Source organism: Aythya fuligula, chromosome 21 (assembly GCF_009819795.1).
Source record: "Aythya fuligula isolate bAytFul2 chromosome 21, bAytFul2.pri, whole genome shotgun sequence".
In the NCBI taxonomy this organism is placed as follows: domain Eukaryota; kingdom Metazoa; phylum Chordata; class Aves; order Anseriformes; family Anatidae; genus Aythya; species Aythya fuligula.
The window spans coordinates 7,651,727-7,668,731 of NC_045579.1; the positions used below are offsets into that span (position 1 = coordinate 7,651,727).

The 17,005-nt window shown below is 40.9% G+C and overlaps 1 protein-coding gene across 1 annotated transcript in view; it reads left to right on the forward strand.

Annotated features, from left to right (window-relative positions):
- The first annotated feature begins 7,937 nt into the window (after positions 1-7,937).
- MMEL1 (membrane metalloendopeptidase like 1) overlaps positions 7,938-17,005 on the forward strand; it is a 29,162-nt gene continuing 20,094 nt past the window's right edge. The window contains exons 1-5 of the mRNA XM_032201622.1: positions 7,938-8,469; positions 8,606-8,769; positions 15,249-15,308; positions 16,094-16,255; positions 16,644-16,724. Coding sequence (XP_032057513.1) covers positions 8,420-8,469; positions 8,606-8,769; positions 15,249-15,308; positions 16,094-16,255; positions 16,644-16,724 — 517 coding nt within the window. The 5' untranslated portion in view covers positions 7,938-8,419. The remainder of the gene's footprint in view (positions 8,470-8,605; positions 8,770-15,248; positions 15,309-16,093; positions 16,256-16,643; positions 16,725-17,005) is intronic.

Genomic DNA, 17,005 nt, shown 5'->3' on the forward strand with positions numbered 1-17,005 from the left:
TCTTGACTTTGATTCTCTGTGTGACTTTGTTTCATCTGTAAAATGGGGATAATCTTCTATTTCAGATGTTTGTCCTCATCTCTCAGCTCTGGGTACAAAATACTTTGAAGATGACATGCTATTGCAAAAGAGCTACAGATTCTCATCAAACCCGTTCCCCAATCAGTGATGCTAGTAGAGGTCACCCCTCTGTTCTGCCTCTGATACTGCACACTCCCTTGTTTATTTATTTGCACAGCTCTTTGGCAACAGTAAATTCAGAGCCTCAGCCCTCAGTGGGAACAAGAATGTGTCCCTGAGCATCCCACTGTATGCAGCCTGCTGGGACAGATGTTGTGTTTATGTTGTAGACAATGGCAAGGGAAACAATAAGAACATTTTGGTTCCTTCTTACAGGCATGGCACTGCCTAAGTTTGTTTCTGAGAGTGAGCTATACACCAACCCAGTAGTACCAAATGGGAAACTAACCACAGAGGTGCATCTAGAATCCAAATCCTTTCCTACTGGGCACTCAGGTACCTCTCTGCTTCTCTGCCAGGGTCCATTCCTGATGTATGGCACCTCCAGCAGTTACTCTGTGAAAGAACTGACCAGATCTCTCTACCTTCGTCTGTGCTGCAGCTCTTGATACTACAGAACATAAATACCAGTTGTTCATTCAGAACACAAGTTCAGAACATCTTCAGCCTGAATGATGCAAGTCTTCCAGTTTCCACAAGCATCCTAACCATTGGTGGGCATGCAGGAAGGTGAGGTGGAGGTGAAAATGGGATGTTTGCTAAAAGTTAAGCACATATATAAGCATTTTGATAATCCAGAACTTCACACTATGGATAGTATTGCTAAAAATAAGTGTAAGAATTTATTGAAAAGTTGGCTTTCTGTGTTTAATTAGATGATACATATGTGGTATATGAACTCATATGACTGGTTATATACTCTACATTTTTCAGTTGGTCTGAATATCTTCCCTTTGAGAACAGAACTATCATACTTAATTTGAAAGATACAAACAATACATGGTTAATGGATATTACTGCAGAAATTTTGCGTGTCTTGTAGCTGGAAATCATTTCAAGTAAAATAACTTAAATTCATTTTGTTTGCAGTCTGTCTTTCCATGTACCAAAATAAAGCAAAGACATGCCTTTTAAGTCATGCACATCTATTTTTAATGACACAACATTCTAAAATTCTAATTGCAATATTAAGCACTACATGGAAATTAAATGTATGGAAAATCAGGCATTGCCTTCCAGAACAAGTTTTCCTGCCATAGATACTTTCAAACCTCTTGGGAAAGAATTAAAGCATGTCAAGTTAAACTGAGAACTGTCCTAAGATTTACTGTAATAGGAGAGACTTTTCTAAATGCTAACAAGCTAGTAAATCATCTTGTCCCATTAAGGACAGTACTGGTAGTGCCTGCTGCACAGTCTGTTTTCTCCAGTCTAGATATAAAATCAAGTGATTTCAAATATGGTGGAAAGGGTTAATTCTCCCTGATAAGTCTCCAAGCAGAGCATTTAATTCATTGGGCATTCTAATCCACCTCTGTGTGAGTGAACGTATGAAGGAAGAGAGAGAGATGTAGTCACAGTACTTTGCAAGACCATTTCTTGGGAAAAGCCTTGTTAAAGAGATTAGTGCTAATAACAAGAATAAGTGTTTGATTCTGATTGCCAAAAAATGTAAATATTCTAATTATATTGCAGAAGCTACATGAACTACCTGCCTTCTACAGCTGAAAAACAGTCTCCACCAGGCAGAGGTAAGACAAGTTCTTATTTTTACCTGTTTCTCTCTGCAGAGTGCATGCAATTAGAAATTAATTGCAGAAGCCATTGTCTTTTATACCTAATACCACTGATGTCTGATTTATTTTTTTTTATGATGTTCAAAATATCATTGTCTCATGAGGGAAGAGTTTTGAAACAGCATCTAAACTTGGAGGTTTTACTGATTCTAATCTGTTTCAGATGTGCATCTACTGGGGGTTATTTACTCTACACACATCTGGTAGCCAACCAGCTATGAGAAGACATTTGAGCACTGTTTTTTCTGTTGTTTTGTGTTTTGTTTTTTTTTGTTTGTTTGTTTGTTTGTTTTTCTGTTAGTTGACAGATAACAGGGTTAGGCTGGCTCTCAAAGACAAACCCATCATTTTGAGCACAATGAGTTATCTTCTGTAGTCTGCATCCCTGCTACAATAAATCAAAGGGTAGCCGTCATTCTAGAGTCATTATTTGTGCTGATTTATGGAGGATTAGGCTGTTGTGGGTTTTTTTTGTTTGTTTCTTAATATCACCCTATAGCTTCAGACTGTCTGTTGTATTTCAGGAAAGTGTATATACCAGACTAATTTCTGCCAGTTTCTTTAATACTCCTTTCACTCTTCAGAATGCAACAGCATAGACTGAGACTGTGAGGTGAAGGAAGGTATTTGCTAACACTCTGCAGTATTGTGCTGTTGCATACTGCTTCGGTTACTAAGCAAAATAGTGATTTGGATAGTAAATCTATTCGTTGTATACACCTTGGGGCATGGGAGCTTTCTTATTTACATTAATTCTGTGATTCTGTGATTCTGGGATTAATTCACATACAGAGAAAAACAAATACATCTTAGTACCTGTGTAACCTGAACATTAGAACCCAAGTCACAACAGAAATGAGCTATCATTACAGAGTTCTGGTTCTTTATTGTCCTAAAGACAAACAGAAAAGTAACAAGAGTTTTAATGCAGTTTCTTGGAAGAGTTTTACAGTACTCTCCACACCCCTACTTTCTCTCTCACAGATACAGTGGAATTGGTAACTAAAAAAGGAATGAAAAATATTTCACATGCAACTGATTTCAGATATGGTACCGGACTTTTACCTGATATGGGGATAGAAATACCTCCAGAGATGGGGCATCCACAGCTTCTCTGGGCAGCCTGTGCCAGTGCCTCATCACCCTCATAGTAAAGAGCTTCTTCCCTATATCTAATCTAAATCTACCTTATTTTAGTTTAAAACCATTCCCCCTTGTCCTGTGACTGCACACCCTGGTAGCTCTGCATGCTTTAATGTTCCAGCGATACTCAGAACAGAGCATTTGGCTGCTTCAGGAGATCAGATGTATAAAAAAGTTGGATTACTTGTCTGTTTTATGCAACTTGAAGGAATAGCTTTTCCACTGCTGCTAGCTACAAGCAGCTCATGCCGAAGGGAAGCCTTTAAGGAACTCCAGAAGTTAGCAATTGCTTGGTGCTGAGCGACTGCATAGAATAACTACAGATTGCACCGTAACGCCAAAAGTTTCTCAGTGTTTCCACATTCCCACAGGAGGCTTGGCCAGGGCTGCTTTGGCATCTCTAAGTATTGAAAATGTTAGCCACGGATGTGAATTACATTGCAGGTAGCTGCCAAGGCCAGCCCCTTGCAGCTTCCCAAAAGCTTCTGCATTAACCACCTTGTACAGGAGTGATGGCACAAGAGGGGTTGCATGCCCACTTCACCATAAAGGCTTTGGATGGCTGCCTAAGAGACAAAGATTTATATGTGACCTTTTGCATGCATTTAGGGCAAAGCCCAGAAGCCTGGCATCGAGAGGTATGGGATTTTCTCTGACATCTTAGTGTGCATCGGTTTATAGGGAGATACAAAATGTGATAGAGTTGGGTACCTTGTTTCCATGGGAACAGTACTTAAGCCACATCATACTAAGGATGATGTCAGCACCACGTCCTGCTTGGGTTTGATCACTTTAGGAGGTTGCAGTGCTTATACACTTAGTGTAGCTATTTAGTGCCTACGGGAGAACCCCCAAGCACCAGCTGCTGTATTATTCATGCCATCCCTGATTCTTAGAGTATATGGAGAGCAGCAACATCTATTCAGATGACTCAGCCCATTCAGTTCCATCAATACTAAACACAACAAATGTTGTAGTATAACCTGAGTAAGTGTCGGGAGAAGGTCATAGCCAGGGCATTGAGGAATGACTGCAAAACCCCGGGATGGGAGGAAATGAATTAGGTGATGTATTCTCATACAGTGCTACCACAGGAGTTCTGACATACACATTACTGATGGTAAAGCGAACGTATGCACAGAGAAAAAAAAGTGCAGAACCCCACATAATTTTTATCTGTAGAAAATATTATTTCTGAGTTGAGAGTTGAAGGTCAATTTCACATGGTGGGCAAGTAAGACATAGCAACCAAACCTCTGGGGAAGATGGTTGTAGTATCCTTGAATGCTATCTTACTCCCAGCATGGTGTCTCAGGTATAGCCATGGTTATTACAGATTCCCCAAGGAAAATATGAAAACAAAAATACTCATAGCACTGAATCACGTACAGTCTTCCAAGCAAGTGAGGTAAGAGCTAGTCTGTGCTGTCTGGGCTTGAGCTCTCTGACTATAAATTCCTCACAGACTTGAGAAACTTTTCTAAGTAAAAAAAAAAACCTTTAATAAAACCTCCAGACTAGGTTCCTCCCTCTCTGCCAGTCTTGGAACAGTTCTGTATTGTTTGGGATGTCTTATGCCTGAGGAAGTACCTCTTAAATAAACAGTCTTATGTGGGGTCTTAACATTCACAGTAAAAAACACCCTAAAAGAAGGCAGTCATCCAGATTGTCTGCTTAGGCCCCAGCCCTTCAGGGTCCAAGTGAAAAATATTGAAAAAAAAAAAAAAAAAAAAGTTACAAAGCAAGCAAAAAGGGAAAAATCCTTTCAAAGTAGCCCAATGTAAACAGCAAATGCCTTATTACTTCATGTGTTTTGAATCTAAATTGCTTTGGGGAAAAGACAGCATGTATCCCAACAATTGCAAACCCTACTGTTTCTCAATTTCTGGAAAAAGAAATCCCCAGATTGATGTTCACCCTTTAGAATTGATGGTACTTCTCCTCATGCAGAAGAGAAGGACTTTCTTACAGCACAGGAACCTAAATGCTTGTCTCCAGCTTTCCCATCACGAACAGAAACATCTAATAAAAACAAGATACATCAGCAGTAAATCAAAACCCCTCCTACTGTCTAGTATTGCTGGCTCTGTAGCTACAGACAAATGTTTTATAGCTCACGTCTGCCCTTGAAAGCTTAATCACCAACCAGAAGTGTATCATGTCCTAATCAATAATGCAAACAATGACAAGATCCTTTCCCACCCAAGGACCTTTAAAAATTATTCATCTCCCCACCTTCCGCATGTCTATTTTAAGGGCATAATCCTGCTCTCACACATACTCACAACTCCCTTGTCTGCCTTTAGGAGTAGCTCTCTGCTTGCCTCTCCTAAGGGGGGAATTTGCCCATAGATGCATCAAGTAGAAGAAAGAGAGAAATATTTCCCCCTGAGTTTAAAGATACAAAAGGATTCTCCCCAGGACCGTCAACATCAGATTTTCCCAGTGTATTTCATCTGCAAAAGTGCTCAGGGGATTATTTCACTGATATCTTAACAACAACAATCAATTTCACTTTTAGGTTCAGCACGTGATTTTTATTGGCTTGCTGTATAATTTAATTATCTGAAAGCATGCAGTGGTGGGGTGCTCATTCATTGCAGTGATTGCTCCTAAGCCTCTGAGCCTTTCAGCTGTATTCACAGCCTCTCCTGGCTCTCACTCCTTGCCAAGCAGTCTTAGGGCTTCCAACTGACTTGGTTATACTTGCCTGGCAAATACAATGTGTGTATACCTAAGACACTTAAAGTATAGGCTGTGTTTGCCAAATCAGTGCAAATTTGAATCATAAGAAGGTAAAAACTTTTCCCAATAGGAAAATGGAGCCAGTAGTCAGGTAGCTCCTTTACATCTCTGCAACAACTGTGAACTTCTGGATATCTGCTTGGGGTAGTGTACTGCTATTGCTTACCCAGGTGAAAACTTGCTATAGAAGAACATTTAAAAAAAAATAATTTATCACATTCTCTCAGGTCTTATTCTAAACTTACTGATCAATTTCCTCCCTTTTTCCACATTCTCTAAACAAAAAGTTAGAAGGCTCAGCACTACCTAAACCAGGGATGCCACCCACTAGATCAGGTTGCTCAGGGCCCCATCCAGCCTGGTACGTGCTGGAAGACTGATAATATAAGCATTTTCCTTACAAATACTAAGAAGTTTATTTCAGAGCTAAGCTACACAAGAGAAATAAAAAATATTTGTCACTGTTGACTTCCCAATCCAAAGTTCAGATTGGCCTACAATAACCTCTAGGAAATGAAAGCCAGTGCCATCTGCTACACCCAAAGTTCCTTTTATTTCCTACTGGAAACAGGATACCTTTTCCTCTGCTCTGTAAGGAAGCAAAGCCAGCAGAGATACAGGAAAAGATTTTTGATATAGTTCCCACTTTGTCCCAACATAAAATAAAAAGGAACTGCAGGATTTTGTTTATGACTGGCAATATTTTTCAATGGAATCTCTGGATTATCTGGGGATCTAGGAGATAGGTGTCCTTGGGGCTCATGCAGAACCTCAACTTTTGGCCTTGATCATATCATTCGTTAGAGCTGTTTCTTGGGTCTTCGTAATTCTTCTGTCCCTTGATTATATGGGGAGCTAGTTCCTGCACCCAAATAGCAGGCAGTCTGTATCCCCCACAGCATTCCCAGCCTCAGACACCACGTTAATCGCCGTGGTTATGATAGGCGTGCATAGAAAGCAGTAGGCACAGAGATCTTATTCTTGGCATCTTGATTCTCCATCTGTCAAACGGGCAAAATAATGCCCTTTGGTGTAGTACTGCCGCGTTACAAAAATAACTACGTTGAATCTGTGAGATGCTTGTCTACTGCAGTGTTACGGTCCTGAACTACCCAGACCTTCCTGAAGGCCAGCTGCACCTCGTGGTAACTACGCAGTAAGGAGGTGGAGGATTCACACACACAAGAAACTAATCTTTTACTGGATGTGGAACCCCCTTCAAACAGAAATAAGAGATCTCTTAAGTCACAATTAAATTTCTAGCTCCGTTCTTCTAAGCAACCTTCCCTTCTGTAGCTCCGTTTCACATATGGCCACCCAGGATCTGCAAGTACATCATTTTTATTTTTTTTTCCTCCCAGATCCTTGTGTTCTTAGACTCCTCTTCAGATGGAGGGATGAGAATAGCTGCCTTCACACTTGACAGAAGCGTAAGATAACTCGACTCTGAAAGAAAGGCACATTCTCATACAGGTTTTAAGGCAGAGCACTGACTAGAAGAGGAGGCTCAGACCCCTGGCAGAAGAAACTGGCATTCATCGTTTCCCACCCCATTCAGGGAGACAGGTCTGTGCTCATATTCTTGGAACATTTCATTTGTACGTTCCCAGCAAACAGCACTGCCTCAAAGAAATCCCTGCTCTGCCCTCAGCCCCTCCTCCTTCCTTCTCAACACACACCTCTCCGGTCAAGAGGTACCAACCTTCATTTATATAGGATCAACTTTGGCAGGACCAAGGGGGGGAAAAAAAAAAAAAAAAAAAAAAAAAAAGAACCTGCTTCTCCCTCCATTACAAAGTCAGTTCTGGAAAAGTGTAACATAAAACCTAAGGGAAATCACATAACCACCTTTTTATTGTCTTATCCAGCTGTTACATAGATTTCCAAGGAGCAGCATAAGAGAAGTTCTGTGCCCAGCCTGCACCTCTCTATAAATCAGTGTGTTTTCAAACTAGAAGCTGTTTCCCTGTATTACACTGAAAAGCTGCCAGCACTCGCGGAGCCAGAAGGTTTCAATAGGTTTGCACCTCTCTAATTTCTCATTCCTCCTCCGAGCCCAGCAGCCAAATAACCTGGTGGCAGATTTCGGGAAAGCTAGAGGAAACTTAGCAGCAGCTACAGCAGAGGGTGTAGCTTGTGCTGCCTGCCGCTCCGAGCGCGGAGCCCTCAGCCTGCTCGTGTGATGCAAGCCCTCCTCCCCCTGCTGCTCAGGAGCATTTGCCTGAAGCTGGGAACTGCAAACAGCTGAGCTCAGAACTTTGGGCATGGCTCTGAGAAGACCGAGAAGCCGGAGGTCAGAAGCTCCTGCAAGCCTGGGAGCCGACAAGTGTTCTCGGAGCCTTCTGCTTCCCAAACCCTTTTTCTCTGCTAAGGGCAGAGCAGACACGGCTCAAAGACACTCACACCTGGAAGGATTTCTGTTTGGATTCTACTGCTGCAAACAGAGCCCAGCAGAGCTACTCACGTCCACGGAAGAAGAGGGGAAAATTCTTTGAAGCAGCAAGATACTTTTCGAAGCAGGGAGTGGAAGGAGGCAGTTTTTCCCCTCCTTCCCCCCTTTTGGGAGAAAGGAGTTACCCAACCTAGTCATGAGACTTTTCCACGCTTCCCAAAGCAGGTTTCTGAAGTTATGACCCTGCACCACTGAGTCTGGGGTAGCGTAGCACAGAGCAGCCCCCACATCCTGAGTGCAGGCAATCCGGTAGGCACGGAAAATGGAGAATGAGGTTGGCAAATCTGTGGACAATCAAATGGACAAATACATGTAATAATTTGGAAGTTTTCTTTACCTATCCTTGCTTTTATTCTGCTTCCTTTTTCTCCCTGATTTGTCATGCATTTACCCCGTTTTGATTTAGCTGTGCTGTTAATTCTCTCTTACCCTCTCCTCCTCAATTTAGAGTTACAATAATGGGGAAATCAGAAAGCCAAATGGATATTGTGGAAAAATCAACAAAACCTGGGAAGAAATCCTGGCGCTTTGTGGCAATCGGTCTGGCTGTCTTGCTGCTCCTCATGACTTGTTCAGTGGTCACCCTGGTAATCCTGTATGCCAGCAGCAGAGGTAAGTAACCTATGAATAATTTGCTTCTTTCCCCTGCAAGCAACATAAGTCTTTTCTGCAGAGCTAAATGAAAACAAAAATACAAGAAGGTGAGCTCACCTCTGTGAGGGACTTCACCATCTCTGCCTTGTTCCAAGCTCACAGAGAGAGGATTATGTTGGATTTTATTTTGTTATTAAATTATGTGAAGTAAAATTTAGTTTTTAAGTAACTCTATGCATTTTACTGAGTTTAACATTATTTTGACAAAGGCCAGAATAGTTGCACTATTTTTCAAGGGGAAAATGTACATTTGTGTGTCTTGACATTGCCATTTTATATAGTACAATGTGAGAGCTTTTTAAAAAAAAGTCAGGGTACTGCTGGAGAGAGAGAGACTTTTTAATATTACATCAGGCAATTTGAGCTCTAGATGAGATGTGGTTCAGTGACTTTCATGAGAATGACTTGCCAGGAACTTGACAAAGAAGCATGTTACTTTGATGTGCTTTACCTCAATATATTAATTGCAGAGCACGGTTACTCCCAAAACCAAGGTTTTCCACTAGAACACCACTTTGCAGTCCTGTTTAAAAATTCTGTGAAGCAATAAACAGGATTGGTAGCAGCACCTGCCTCGTGTTTATCAGTTCTGTCAATGTCACTTGGTTTCAGAGCTTTGTTAAGCTGCTAAAGACAAAAACCTCCTAAGTATGAATAGCAAAACTAAAGCAAGGCAGTTTTCTCCTTACATTGTCTCTGCATCCCTGCCTGCAGTGAACTGCTTTCTTCAGTATTTGTAAGTACATCAACACCATGCATTGCTGAGTAATAATTCATGAGAAAAGCCTTATTGTTTACTCCTTCACTGCCAACAGTTGAATGTTACCAGCATTTGTTCCAGTGCTAGATGAGATCCCAGAGTATTTGGTATTCATAATACTCAGCACTAAGTTGCTGATATTCTATTACCTCAGGAGACAGAAAAAACAACAACTCCCCAGAGCAAGGTAGAAAAAAACTCCCAGGAGTAGGAATTTCTATATCAGAACACTGGGTTATGAAGACTTTTGTTGCTTGGGTGTATAAAAGATTTGAGAAGGCTGCTGTACACATTGCTTCTTGGGCTCAGGCAAATAAGAATGTAGGCATTATTAATATTTGCCCCAATGTCAGTCTCAGATCAAGATCCATGCAAAGAATCTGTGCACACAAAGCTACTGTGAACTATGGAGGAAAAAAAAAAAAAAAAAAAAGGCAAGCTTGTTTCGGGAAATGGAATTCCAAAATCTAAATATTTTGCAGGCTTGTATCAGCAATTATGCTTTCATTCCAAATGTTTCCCAGATCCAGACATTCCTGAGCAGAACCTGAGTGCAAAATGATAGCAGAACTGATATGCAGCTACTCCCTGCTCTTTTTTCCTGCTTTCAGTACTAACCTAGAGTAGGTTTCTCTCTCTCAAGTGGAGTTTAAGTGTATGTAGTTGACCTACTACAACAGGAGATGCCAAGATGCAGTCATACCCCAGAGCAGCAATCAGCTTTACGTAAGCAATAGGTAGGACCTGAGCAGCAGGAGCTTCAGTCTGCACAAGCTGCTACACAAGCAAGAGCTTTTCAGTGCAGTTGGTGAAAGTTCAAATGCAGGACAGGGACATTTTTTGTTTCTTGAAAATTTTGCCCAAATACTCCACTTGGTTCTGTTTTGATATCTAGGTCCACATCCACACCCAGTCAAAAAGCCTGTTGTTGACTTAGCGAGTGAAAAGTATATATTGCTCAAAGCAATAACATGAGAATAAATCCTACACTGCAACAGGAAAAAATGCAGCTGAACAGTATTCTTGTGATAGAACCAGGAATACTACCCTTTATTATTATTGTTTTTTAATTATTATTTTTACTAATTTAACTCAAGTATGAATTCTGAAATCTGTATGGGATAGTGCTTTGTTTACTAAAAGCTTATTCAGTCCAGAGCTCTTTGCTTCATCTTTTTACATCCTTTATCAGACTAACACTACCCAGACAGGCTTTTAAAAATAATTCTATTTAGCTAATGGAAAATTAAGAGGATTATCTCTCTTTTCTTTTTAAATACATGAGCGTATTTATAGGCTTTGGTTCAGGGAGCATATTTTTGTTCTTCTTGTATGTATCCTGCAGAAAAGCATTGTTGTGCATGAAACAAGCCTCTGGCTAAAGCAATACTACATGTAATACACGTGATTATTGACTGTGATTTTATCTATATACTCAGACAAAAAAAAGCCGCACTGAAGCTCACACAGCAGGTTGTTGCATAGTTCTAGAAGCTCTTTGGGGATTTTTGACATCCCAAGTAGTTTTCATACTCGTAAAATATTGTCTAAATAAGCTAAAAGAAAGTATAGTAAGAATAGCAGAGTAATATTTGGGTGAACATAGAAGGCAGGCAGACAGAAGTGAAGTCATTCATTTTTGAATCTGACTGCAGCATGCTCTCAATTACATCTTTCCATCACCACCCACACATCTTTGCAGCCTTTTCACAGCTCTCTCGCAGCTATGTTCCACAAATATTTACCAACCTCCAAATCTCATCACTTGTTGTAGAGGTTACAATTTGAAGAACATTTCAACATTTATTGTAGCTGGCACATCAAGTTGTAGTCAGTGACTTCTCCAAACAACTTCCATTCTCACCTAATTGCCAGTCCTAACCACTCAAATATATTAGCACTTTAATTGATATTTTATTCACTTTCTGGCTGCCAGGCTTGTAGGGTTTCTCAGGTGAGGTTTGCAGATTTTTTTTGTTTGCATCCCTACTGGTTTTCAGTATTCACATTTATTATACAGGCTGTCATGGAGCTAGTGGGCCTACTCACACACCTCCTAGGCAGTTTACAAACAGAAATACAGTCTTTGGAATAAGGAGTACCTTGTTCTGGGAGCAGATTTCAGAAGACCATGCTATGCCCCTGCATTTCCTATGCTGTAAATGGAATTAATGTGCATTTAAATAATGGTTTGCAAGAGCCTGCAGACTAGGAGCAATACCTAAACTCAGTGCTACCACAGCAGGGAAAAGCTGAGATCTGGCTCATCTCCTGGACTGATGTGTCGTCATTCTTTGGCTCCATGGATGTTCATTAGTGAGTCATCTAGTCAAGGAGATGGAGAATTTAAAGTAGTAGCTAACACAAAAGTCATGAGGAAATGACATTTGGGTGGCAAGACTCAATTCCACTAAGATGAAGCTAAGTGATTGTAAACTGTGGAGGTTGTTAGTGGGAGTGACAGGCCACACAAGGCTGCAAAAGTGGGCAATTATTCAGCCTACTGATCCCCACCTAAATTTGCATCAGCTGTACTTACAGACAGAATGTAGGTTAAAAAAAAATCACGAGAAGATTGGAGAGAAAAAACATCTGGGTTATGGAATCCATCTGAAGACACCGACGTGTGGCATAGATGATCCTTTCAGAGAAAGAAAAGCTAAATCTGACAATGACATTATCTGTTGCAAACAATGTGCTGTTATATAGCAACAAAGGCAGTCTGTGGTGCTGACAGCGCTTCTGCAGGTGAGAACTGTGGTAGGAAGAGATAAGGTGCTGAAAGGTAAAGCTCACGCTCGACTGCCTGATAACTGTGGATCTAAATTGTTTCAATGTGTGCCATCCCCAGCCATCTGTGGTCCTCAGAAAGCACAGTGGCAAACCACTAAACACAAACTGCATGCCTCAGAGGTTTCAGAGAATTATTTGCTTGGGTTTGCCTCTCCAGAAATAAACTTCAATAAGGCAGCAACTTTTTTTTTTTTTTTTTTAAAGTCATCACTCAAAAGATGAACTGCTGAAAAGAACTACAGTGCTCTTCAGGCCTCAGGAGTTATTCTGATAAGCTGCTGCTTACCAGTATATGTAGTGCTGCTCTGTGGCTTCCTGTAAAGTCACGTTAAGATAATGGAATTCTTCACAGTGAATTCAGTGGGGTCTGAAGCATGCACCAGCTCTGACATTTTTCTGGTGAGCAGTTGGCCTCTGAAGTTGTCTGGAGTGCTTATTTTCTTCATTCTGGAGCAGCCCCACAGCTAAGTTCCTTTTATTTAGCTCTGTTAAAACTTACCCTCCCTTATCAGTTCTCCAATGGTGCTCTGCCAGCCTGGAGGTGAGGAGTGCCTTAAGTCTGCAGCAGGATCTCTGGCTCTTCTCTGCTGAAAAGAAAACTATTTTCAGAGCACAAGCGTGACTTTGTGAAGCAAAGGCAAGAGTAATGCTGAATTCTGTCAGCCATTGAAGAACCTGGTACTGTGCAGAGCAGTTGCAGTGCTGAAATCTTTGTCCCATTTGTGTTTGTCTGACTTCCCTCTTGGATTGGTTTAGAAGGAATGCCCAACAAAGGGCATCTCAGAAGAAAAAAAGTGGTAAATTTGAATGATTAATTTTTTTAAAAAGTTGTAAGAAATTAGATCCTAGACGAAGTTGGCTGGGGGAAAAGCCAAATGGGAATTAAGGTTTGATAGGAGAAGAGCCAAGCGTTGATTCCCCACAAGCCCTTCCAGTGATGTGTGTACTTTCTGTGCAGCAGGGGGAACGTGGGATTCAGAGTTCAGCGTACTGATTTTCCTCTGCTACAAATCACTGTCTTCATGCCTTAAATTAGTATCAAATGTGAGTTCACGCCCCACTGGTAGGATTTTCTGTTCAGAAGTTTCCTACCCTGGCTCTTTACATCCTGCCAGATGCCCGTTTTGTTACAGCTGTGTCTGGGCTCTGTAGAACATCAGCCTGTAAGCTGGCCTTCCCACCTCTGTGCTCACAGCAGGCTTTGTCATCATGAGAACAGGGGGGCTCTGTCATGGCTCAATGTGGCACTAATGTTTAACCAGAAAAATACGTAGAGAAGTCATAAAATCATAGAATCTGAGTTGGAAAGGACCTACAAGGATCATCGAGTCTAACTTCTGATATCTATATTTATACTGAGAACTTGAGCAGGTGGTTGCTTGTGGTTTTGTCAACCAAAAGGTTTGTTGCTTGTGGTTTTCTCAGATGAAGCAAGTTGAGAAAAATGAGATGTTAGGAGGTACATTTTACATTTGTTTTTAGTTGTTTGAGGTTCAAAAGGTGCAATTGCCAGAGCCTTGGTAAAGCGAACAAAGGCTCCACAAATACCTTGTGGAGGAAAACGGGGCAGCGTTGGCCATATCTCAGAGTCAGGCTGGCTTGCTTCTTTGTCAGGCATGGTAGCGAGGCATAAGAGACAGTTGATAAAACAAAGGAACCACTTTTAGAAGTAAGCTGAGAGCCCCTCACCAGCCATTTCTAATTATTTGTTTTCATGGCCGAGTTTCAGAGCTCTGTGTGCGTAACCAAGGCTTCAAAAACAGATTTGGCTTCCCTGCTTATGTATCTCAATTACATTTCCACGATCACAAGAGCTTCTTGAATGAGGGGAGTTAGAATCTTGCTGAAAGCAGCTGGATTCCAGAAACTGAAGGTAGATGTCGTGAGATTATATTAAAGGGAAAAACTTCAATTAAAAACAGGCTTCAGCTGAGTCCCGTCCTATCCCATCCTTGAGAAACAATGCAAGAAATACAGCATACTCAATGCAGTTCTCCTTCCCACCTTACCCAGTAGTATTTCTCCTCTAGGAGAATTTCAGAACAGCTTTGAACTACTAACTTTTCCCTAGAGATATCCTCCCCCCAGAAGTACCCTCGGCTTTTAACTATATATTTTATTAGAGGGTTGAGGAAACTCCAGAAATTGTGCTTGCCTCATCTAGTAGCAAAGTGCTAAACCCCTCCATGTGAAGCTTCATATTGTTATAGATATTATGCTCATCCCATGTTCAGATTGGTAGACACTAAACTATTATAAGGCATGTGGTTATTCTAATGCAGATCTACTCCCACGCAGCACAACAGCACTCAGCTGAACCCTGAATATTACATTCCCAATCACAGTGGGGGCTTTTTATGTTGCTTCCACTGATGAACTTCAAAGCCCTCTTTTCTTCCCTACTGTTTTATTTCTATCTGAATTACTGTAATCTTGTTTGCTCTCATGTAAAACACTTGTTTTCCTTGGAAGAAATTTGAGTAACTTTTCTGCAAACAACCTAGTCCAAGGATAAAAAAGTGTTTTAAAACATGGCAAATTCTGTTGGAAAGTCAGGGTGTCAGGTTTTTGTTTTCACATCAAGAAGCTCTGTATCACTGCCATCAGACTTATAGCAGTACATTTACTACAGCGCAGCAAGCAGCGAGAGCTAGGCACTGCTCCAGTTCCTGCTCACTGACATTAGCAGTGCGTAGGTTTTTGTGGAGCTTCACTTGAAGAGGTCTTCACTAAGAGATGTCTTTACTGTTGATACCTTTTGCTGACACGTAGTGTTCACTTGCTCTAAAACTAAACAGACCTGTTATGAAGGTTGGGCTGCTGGTGAATGACATTGGTAGCAATTTCCAACTAATTGTCTGCTTTCCTGTTTCTCTTCCTCCAGGCACACACTATGGCACCAATTCAGGCAACATATGTACCACACCTGGATGTGTTACAGCAGGTAATGAGTCGTACTGTGAATAATACTTGCAGAAGTGGTGTTTTACAAATTGTTAATCCTATCCAATCTGAATAAACAGTAGTGCAGGCTTTAAGATTGGAGAAGGTTAAAAGAAATGAAACTCTTTCTGTCAAAGGCAGTGAGTACAGCATCCACAAACAGTTCCATGTGTAAAGGGAAGGAACACAACTACTGTTCTTTTTCCATTATATGCTTTGTCATCATTTAATATCATTTATAAGGTGGTCGTACAGCAAGATTTCTGTTGTGGTCATCAGTTCTCTGGACACGAAGACGTGGCTTTACCAACATAGTCTGTATCTATGACATATCCAAAATTCCCTTAGATCTAATTCTCTATGAAAGAGAGTGTATTGTACACATGGGGCTATTCACCTTATTATCTTGAACATCTACTGAAATACTTCCATTATATACAATCAAGAGAGGTAAGACCACAACAGAGATGTTCAGTTATCCCCTGGAAACACTGGATTCATAGGTAGAGACCTAACCTAGGGCTTCAGGCTGCACATGCCTGTAAGGCCCTGTGCTGTAGGAGAATTATCATTCTGTCGTTCAGAGGCTCCTTCTGTAAAGCACTATAATTGCAGTGCAGATGTCTGCCATCAGATGCTTCTTTGCATTTTTAAATAGAGAATTAGATCCTTTGAGTCATAATACATGATAAGCAGCATAAGAAAGATGCCTTTCTACCAATCTTCGGTAGTCCCAGAAATTACTGAGCAGTCTGTGGAACTCAACTCTCCTATTTTGATACCTAGCTGCTAGAATAATTCAGAATATGGACACAACAGCTGACCCTTGCAAGGATTTCTATCAGTATGCTTGTGGTGGCTGGCTGAACCGGCATGTTATCCCAGAAACTAGCTCCAGATACAGCATTTTTGACATCCTGAGAGACGAACTGGAGATCATCTTAAAAGGTAGGAGTGAGCCTTCTCTACCCTTCCATTTCACTTCAGATATTGTTTACAGTACACTATAGAGAAAGTGTAGATTGTGATTTTATTCCCCTCTAGTCCTTTAATCTGTCTCTGACTACATCCATTTAGTGATAACATGCTGTTCCCATTAAAAAAATGGCCATAGGTGATTTGGTACTAACTTCAAAGGCAGACGGACAAGCTGTGTGCATGTCCTTCTTCCTGACACTTTTTTCCTTTAATAGCTCCTTTAAAGAGCACTCTAGTTTAATAGTAATTGAAGCCTAAGGTAACAGATATTTATCATAGCCCTGAATTCTCAGTGATTTCTATGAAAAGATCAAAGTTTTCCAGTGCAAAAATCTCACTGCAGTGGTTCCTTCCCCAGGTGTGTTGGAGACTTCAGATCAAGGGGACAGAGAAGCATTTCAGAAAGCTAAGATACTTTACAAGTCATGCATGAATGAGAGTGAGTCCCTTTTTCTTCTGTTCTCCTGTTCAGTACCAGGCATACAACTTGAGCAAAAGTCTAGTGTTCTTGCGTGGATAGTAAATCATTCAGATGAACACAGATGCCTTCACACATTGCACAGATACTGGTTACCAACCTCCCATATGCAAAGCTTCTCCTTCTGAGTGCAAAAGTGCATCTTATTTAATTTTTTTCCAAAGCCATTCAGTCAGAATCTGTACATATTTCTGCTACGTTTATGAAGACTAATGTAGAAAACAGATTTTTGGTATCTCTTA